This window comes from Salvelinus sp. IW2-2015, linkage group LG37 (assembly GCF_002910315.2).
Source record: "Salvelinus sp. IW2-2015 linkage group LG37, ASM291031v2, whole genome shotgun sequence".
In the NCBI taxonomy this organism is placed as follows: domain Eukaryota; kingdom Metazoa; phylum Chordata; class Actinopteri; order Salmoniformes; family Salmonidae; genus Salvelinus; species Salvelinus sp. IW2-2015.
The window spans coordinates 19,047,905-19,056,130 of record NC_036876.1 but is presented as its reverse complement, the minus strand read 5'-3'; the positions used below and the strand labels follow the sequence as shown (position 1 = coordinate 19,056,130).

At 40.2% G+C, this 8,226-nt stretch overlaps 1 protein-coding gene across 1 annotated transcript; it reads right to left on the bottom strand.

Annotated features, from left to right (window-relative positions):
- Positions 1-1,321: 1,321 nt before the first annotated feature.
- Positions 1,322-5,475, bottom strand: rpl34 (ribosomal protein L34). Its single transcript, XM_023982228.2, has 5 exons — positions 5,398-5,475; positions 4,823-4,895; positions 4,442-4,541; positions 3,005-3,108; positions 1,322-1,447 (listed from the first exon to the last, which is right to left on the bottom strand). Exons 2-5 carry the CDS (start codon positions 4,885-4,887, stop codon positions 1,363-1,365), a joined length of 354 nt encoding a protein of 117 aa, XP_023837996.1. The 5' UTR covers positions 4,888-4,895; positions 5,398-5,475; the 3' UTR covers positions 1,322-1,362.
- Positions 5,476-8,226: the final 2,751 nt, after the last annotated feature.

The window sequence follows — 8,226 nt, the reverse complement described above, 5'->3', positions numbered from 1 at the left end:
AACACAATATATTCATTACAGAATTCACAAGTGTGTGCCCTCAGGCCTATACTCCACTACCACATATCTACAACTCAAAATCCATGTGTACGTGTATGCATTGTGTGTATGAATGTGTTTGTGTTGCTTCACAGTCCCAGCTGTTCCATAACATGTATTTTTACCAGCTTTTTAAATCTGCTTCTAGCATCAGTTGCCTGATGTGGAAGAGTTCCATGTGGAATAGAGTTCCATTTAGTCATGGTTCTGTTGTACTGTGCGCTTCCCAGTCTGTTCTGGACTTGGGGACTGTGAAGAGACCTCTGGTAGCATGTCTTGTGGGGTATGCATGGGTGTCCGGTACCTTCATCTTGTCAACACCTCTTACAAAAACAAGTAATTAAGACACTCTTCCACTGTAAACCATGAGAGATTGACATGCATGTCATTGTTAGCTCTCCGTGTACTTTTAAGGGCCAGCCGTGCTGGTGTTCTGAGCCAACTGCAATTTTCCCAAGTCCCTCGTATATTTGATGGATTCCTAGCCAAAGCATAAGTGGCTGAGATACCTTTCCGTCCATTGATATGTAGTCGCAAAGCCCTTAAATATGTTCACAGATCAATTATCTGGGGGAATTCTCTTTAGATACCTGTGAGTAGCCAGAGTATACCAGAAACACGGGCCAATTGAAAAGACACAACCAGCTTGATAGAGCTGCAGCCTCTGATCATTATTCTTCCAACCAATTTTGTCACTCCTATGTGACGTCCTTCAACCGTCAGTGCAGACTGAAGTCACCGGCGCAAAAATAATTACAGGACGACAAGTTCTTATTTCAAAACTGGTTTGTTTGGAATGTTGTGACAGGTTTACATTGTATTGGCCAACAAAGAATAAGATATCTATCTATGCATACATTATTTTATTTTTTAAACACTCACCTTCAGAATTTCAAAATGCAAGCGCATGCAGCACCATCCTAATATTTCATGTCATCTGCCTGAGAACCGCGAGTAAAAATACACAATTGCTAAATGTAATGTCAACACTTTCTCAAAGTCCATATGTCAATGATCAGTAGCCTACTCGGTCTTCAAACTCCACACTCATTCAAAACTCAAATGACACAGGGGCCAATAGGTAGAGCTTATTAAAGAGCAGTGATACTAGCAAGAGCAGTGTGCAGGTTTCCTCGTTCCCCCCCTCTTATTCAACAGTTACCATGCACCTGCAAAAAAGAGCTCAGATGTGCGAGTTCCTTTCGAATTACTTTGAGAAACACTGAAATTAAACTTCAAATTTAGAAATACTATGGCCAGTTATACAAACATGTCACGACACTGGACTTCAAGGAATTTTATTGTAGCAGTACAAATCCACAATTACTTAGATTTCTGACTCTGTGCCTGTGCCTTAAGAACCTTGACAACGATCTTCTGTTCCTCAATCAGGAAAGCTCGCTTGATCCTGTGGTAGACAGAAGGGTGAACATTAGTCAATCAGGTAACAGTTGTTCAGGCATTTTTTGCTTAATACAAATTCTGACCAAATACCAATAAATGTAAAGCAAAATCTAATGAATCATGTCGCAAGAGACCAATGCCTTCAATGTAGATTGTAGAAACACAACCCTCAATTTATTGCACACAGGAAGTTTCACTACTTTTAAAAGCCCACCCCAGGATAAATCAACTAAATGGAACAAAACCATTTAGTTAACTAGAGTCTAATATGTTGGGGGGGGGGAATCGTACTATGGATCATTTAGCTATCTGATTTTAGGACCTCTTTAGGTATACATGTTTCTTTATTATAAAAATATTGAATTTGTCCTTTACTACTATAGCCGAGAGAAACGTAATTCATAAATTGCAAAGGCAGTCAAAATAAATCACAAAAAACAAGGATTTGAAAGGTCTGTCCTATATCTAGGAGACTAAGAAAGCTCAGGAGAGATAGATAGATATATTTTAAAAACACATTTTTACCCCTTTTTTTGGGTAGGCACAAAACGACCTTCATACTTCCATACATTTTTAATAACTTGTGGGGGTTGTAGAGCAAACGGAGAAACACTAGCGTGTTTGTGAAAATCTCCCCTTTCCACAGTGGGTCAAACCAGTCTGACGCTACAGACGCTTTCGTGAGAAGCCCGAGTTTCGGGACGTCTCATGGTCTGACAAACACTGCTCTGTGCCACCTTTAACTGCAAATGCGGAAGTGTGACACTGGTGGATTGAAACACACCCAATGCAACAAAAAAAAAACACAAAAACTGATCTCTAGCTTAAACAGAATTTGATTGGGATATTTTTGGTTAATTAACTTAGATTGATGCTCCGGTGCATCAATCATCTCTAGGGGGTTAAGGATGGAAATGAAACTACAGCTGGTGCCTTGAATGTAATAACACCTTACTGGCATAGTCCAATATGCAAGTAAACCGAGCCAGAACTGCCCAAGGGGCAGGAGCCCTGTATCGTGAGGCAGCTTGGTGTATTAAGAGCAAATGGACAGGATGCCCTCAATGCTGAGTCAAGCAGAGTCTCATTTTTAGAGTCTTTGATACAACTCAACTGAGAATCAAACCCTTCTCTCAGCATGTACACTAACCACAAGTCCACCGAGTTGATACTCCAATATGAAACATATTCATTACTGAGGAGACATTGCAAACTACGGCCCCATACAGAAACAACCCCTAACCACATCATGTAGCTCTGAATAGGCATGGAAGTAGTTCCATCAACTATCACCAATATTCTGGGTGGAGATATTGCCTATTTATCCAACCGTTTCAGATCTACACTTGTGTCTAGGGGTTGTTTCCAGAGAGTATAAGAAAAATTTGCAAACAAAATGTACTCCTTTATTCTGGCCAAAACACCAATGCAATTGAATAAAGTAGTTTAATTGAAGACCCATTTTGCTAGATGTGCGTTGAATCAAACCGCACATGTCATCCAACAGAAACAACACGTAGACATTTTCTACAAAGGCGGTGTTGGGGATACGCTTTCTTACCTGTCGCGCACACACTTGGCACACATGGCTCCACCGTAGGCTCTGCTGACGTGCTTCTTGGTTTTTGAGAGCCTCATCAGGACCTGGGGTCTCACCGCCCGGATCTTTAAGACAAAGAAATGCTTGTGAGCACAGACATAACACACAAACCTGAACCCAGGGTTATATTCAGGAGAAACCAGCGTTGCACGGTATACCGAAACTTTGGTAATTCAACCTGGGAAACTGTTCGGTACTAGAGTATAATTCCTCTTAGTACTTCTGTCAAATGTGTCTCATGTAGTCTACTGATTTGAGAGAGGATCAAGTCCGTCAGCGCAGTCGATGTCCCCTTAACACAAGAGCACCATACCTGCTCCACTTACTCATTGCTAGCTCTAGCCTGTCCTGAGGAACCAATGCACTCACTGGGAATTTGGGCTGCGTCACCACTTATGTTGCACAGAAATTAACACGCTTGAATAATATACCACGGCCGGAACAAATGTTGAAAATGTCAATTACTGTTCACAAGACAATGTCCCATTACAGGCTCAAACACTTTACAATGCAAGATAACAGCAGCTTCCAGCTTTGTACACCAACTTACCTTACTAGCAAACAGCTGAAGCTAACATCAATTCAGTACCCCAGTACCTTGTTTGCGATAAACCTTTTCAAAGCTGATTGTAACCAAAAACGATTAATTCACTTAATCTCCCCGTCACGTCTCTCCCAGTCTAGATCTTTGATCGAGACTCAAACTGAGTGTGTGTGTTGGAATAAAGATAGATCTTAAAGAGAAAGTGTACACTTTTATAAAAGATTGTTTCTATGCAAATGTTGAGAAGTACAATAAAATAAGTTGAAGGGAAAGATACTTATCTGTAGCCCCATGAAATAAGCCAAAACAAGCTAAAGCCAATGCACACTTGTTGAATATGCATTCACCTGTATTGTAAATGGATTTCCGCAGTTTATCAATAGACTAGATTTAACATTCAAATAACTGATTACCATACCATCATGTTACGTAGTTATATTTGTAAAAAACAAAGTAAAATTGATTGCATGTATTGATTCATTAATGCATGCAAAAACCAAACATTTCATATGCAATGAAATTGAACTCAAAAGATCTGTCTGGATCAAGTGCCATTTTGGCATTCGACGTAGTCCGGGACCTGCACCCATCCTTAGGGCACATTCGAACCAATGTGTAAAAAAAGACAGCAATGGTTTTAAGTGGAAGCAGTCTGTTGAGGGTGGCTAATATTGTGTTGTGCTCAGCCTGAAAAGTTGTGATGCATTATCAAATAATTTCTCTCCACCAAACTACACTGTCTGACATGCATTTTGGTTGAGGTACCCTTATGCACAGTTCAGACACAGAATTTATGGCCAGTCGAACTGAATACAAATTAAGAGTGGGCTGGCACGGTTAAGAGCTTTACTTACTCCGCGCAGTCTACCAGGGCAGATTCCGCATGCGGACTTGGGGGCCTTGCCCACCTTCTTGGTGTACAGGTACACAATGCGGTTACCAGGAGTCCGGGACCTGCAAACAGGGTCATACACAATGCAAAGTTGTCCACAATATTTAGAGAGGGATAAAAACATTCCAGAAACAGTTGTTCCTACCTCCTATTTAAAATCAATAGCCATAGCTAGGTATAACCATGTGCAAACCAGTACAACTTACTAGGAACAACCAATTAGTTTAGGTCATGAGAAATGCCAGGCAATGTAATAACTAACAATGACAAAGAGGCTAAAGAAATGGCATAGCAGCCAAGGGAATTGCAATGCAATTAGGTAGATAAAGATAATGTTACTTACAGCCTAGTTTTGTTGGAGGCAGTGTTGTAGGACAACCTACGACGGTAAGTCAAGCGCTGGACCATGTTGATACCTGTAAATACATAACAGTTTGCAGGACAGTAGAATACATTGTTCACCGATTGATTTGCTACATAACTAAATAGCTAAATAAACGAACTAGTTAGCTAGTTTGGGGAATGCGGATGGAGTCAACATGACTGATCAATGCTACTAGCAAAAATGCTTAATACCCAAAAAACGAATCAACGAAGAACATTTTACTTGCATGTATACACCTTTCTTTGGCAATTTAAAGAATACTACCTCCGGTAGTAAAACCACTTAAACGGTAATGCGTTTTGTTACCAAAATTGACTTATTTCTGCTTTGGGCTAAACGTTACTGAAGGCATGATACTAAGAAGCGACAAGACAGTACTAGGATAAGGAATCATTAAATATTTTCAATAATGTGTTTACGGTTTCTAACACTGTGGAAAAATTGTATTTGAAATACTATTTGTCATATTATAACAACAGATTACAGCAGATTCTTTTGACATAAAATGTGCGAGGAAATATAGGCCTCCATACCTGCTATTACCGTTACCGGAAGAGGAAGAACCAAAGAAGTTGCTCTGAAATGTTAAGTTCTCAACACCGGATATTTCCTCAACTTCTTATAATATGCTGCCACCTAGTGACGATTGTGTGACCTCCCATTGAGACGCCCGCAACATTGTTTAGGTGATTTTAGAATACCTAAACGATTATAATTAAAAGTTCCATGTAGCCAGTTATTTAACTTGTGGCCCGCCATCCAACTATCAAATCAAATTCAATTTTTGTGGTCACATACACATGGTTGGCAGATGTTAATGTGAGTGTAGTGAAACACTTGTGCTTCTAGTTCCAACAGTGCAGTAATATCTAACAAGTACTGAACAATTTCACAACAACTACCTAATACACACAAATGTAAAGGGATGGCTGTCTCTGTATTAGTGATGGCTATTTAACAGTCTGATAGCCTTGAGATAGAAGCTGTTTTTCAGTCTCTCGGTCCCAGCGTTGATGCACCTGTACTGACCTCGTCTTCTGAATGGTAGCAGGGTGAACGGGCAGTGGCTCGGGTGGTTGTTGTCCTTGATGATCTTCTTGGCCTTCCTGTGACATCGGGTGTTGTAGGTGTTCTGGAGGGCAGGTAGTTTGCCCCCGGTGATCCGTTGTGCAGACCACACCACCCTCTGAAGAGCCTTGCGATTGTGGGCGGTGCAGTTGCCGTACCAGGCGGTGATACGGCCCGACAGGATGCTCTCAATTGTGCATATATACACGTTTTTGAGGGTTCTAGGTGACAAGACACATTTCTTCAGGCTCCTGAGGTTGAAGAGGTGCTGCTGCGCCTTCTTCACTACACTGTCTGTGTGGGTGGACCATTTCAGTTTGTCCGTGATATGTTCGCAGAGGAACTTAAAACTTTCCACCTTCTCCAATACTGTTCAAATCGATGTGGATGGGGGTGCTCCCTCTGCTGTTTCCTAAAGTCTACGATCATCTCCTTTGTTTTGTTGACGTTGAGTGAGAGGTTGTTTTCCTGACACCACACTCTGAGTGCCCTCACCTCCTCCCTTGTCGTTGTTGGTAATCAAGCCTATAAGCTATAAAGGGATAGTTTTGTTGTTTTCATTTAAACATTTTCATTAAATCGATTTTAATCCGAACTAAAGTTTTGTTGCTAAGGATTTCACGATTTCACTAAAGGTTAGCCTTTACGACTGGGACTGCAAGTTTGTGTTCCTTTTTTTGCGTGGATTCCGCGAGTGCTAGCTGGCTGTACTACAGACACCTGTCATCGTCGTGGGAAAGACTCATTGTTATCTTTTCGTAAAACAACTGGTTGCAGTAAAGAGCCAATCTGGATACTAAGGAGATCCTGAGGGAAATCGACGAGTACCAACAGCTTTACGCTATAGAGGAACAACATACTCCTTCATGGAAAGATCCGACCACCTCACAAAATAACTTTAACCCGACAAAAAAAAGAAAAACATCAGCCTCAGGAAAACCGGCATTAATTGTAAAAACACTGCCACTTCTTGTCATTCAAATGTACTTTTTATTATGTTTTATTTTGACATTTTTTTCTTTATTACTTTATCTTTGACCATTATTCTATCTCTCACACAGCAACTCCCCTCCCACTTGTCTCCAATTCCAAAATACCAACCCTCAGCTTCCCTCAGCCCATCCCATCTACCTCTGCTGGCCACCCACTTCGGGTTTCTACGCAACACATATCTTTCACCTATGCTGTGATGTTTAACATACAATTTCAATCTATCTAATCGAATAAGAATCCACAGATTGCGAGTTGAAGATAAATACTTTTACTAAGAGTATTAGTAATTTACTGACCCGGTCTCTCCAGATCTCCTAACAGTACTATTTCTAGGGTCAATTTTAGATCAATGCTATGCATTTTCAGCCATTCCTGAACCTGAGACCAGAAACAGGCTACCTGAGGGCAATACCAAAATAAATGGTCTATTGATTCTGTATGCTCACAACAAAATCTGCAGAGCTTCGATGATTTTATGCCCCAAATATTCAACATTTTGTTGGTGGCAAGAATTCTATATAATCATTTTAGCTGAAAAGCACGAAGTCTTGAACATAGATTAATCTGTTTTTTCTTACCCAGAAAGACTCACAGCTGTAATCACTGCCAAAGGTGATTCTAACATGACTCAGGGGTGTGAATACTTATGGAAATGCAATATTTCTGTATTTAATTTTCAATTCATTTGCTAAAATGTCTAAAAACATGTTTTCACTTTGTCATTATAGGCTATTGTGTGTAGATGTGTGAGAGAAAAAAAGTATTTTGAATCAATTTTGAATTCAGGCTGTAACACAACAACATGTGGAATAAGTCAAGGGGTATAAGTACTTTCTGAAGGCACTGTAGGTCAGGCAGGGGTCTGGTTCTTGCAGTACTGTTATCCTGTTCATTTTTGGCACCAAGCAGAACTATAGTTGGGCGAATTTTGAAAAAGTGGGAAACTTTTTGCGTTTTTGTCTTCTGTAACCTCTTTTGACATCTATCCAACATATTAGCCCAACACATAATACATTTCTGAAATCCTCAAGTTGTTTCCTAATCACACAAAATTGAATTGAATTGTAATAGTGGTACAATTAGAATTTCCCATTTTATCTAACCTGCTGTCCCAGTTTACGACATGCAAACTGAAAATATAGTTTTGGCTCAGTGTACAAAAATGGGTGTGTCATGCCTCCTGTGAATATGATACCAACATTTGTCCTTTTTTAATAATTAGGACACTTTGAGGATTTCAGAAATCATGTGTTGGGCTAATATGTTGGATTGATGTCGAAAGAGGTTGCAGAAGAAGGAAA

What these genes read in the sequence shown, in the direction of transcription:
- rpl34 (XM_023982228.2), bottom strand. Translation starts at nt 4,887, where the DNA reads ATGGTCCAGCGCTTGACTTACCGTCGTAGGTTGTCCTACAACACTGCC. An exon ending in GCCTCCAACAAAACTAGGCT is followed by an intron (nt 4,542 to 4,822) that starts GTAAGTAACATT and finishes CCCTGTTTGCAG; the next exon opens with GTCCCGGACTCCTGGTAACC. An exon ending in GCCAAGTGTGTGCGCGACAG is followed by an intron (nt 1,448 to 3,004) that starts GTAAGAAAGCGT and finishes TGTCTACCACAG; the next exon opens with GATCAAGCGAGCTTTCCTGA.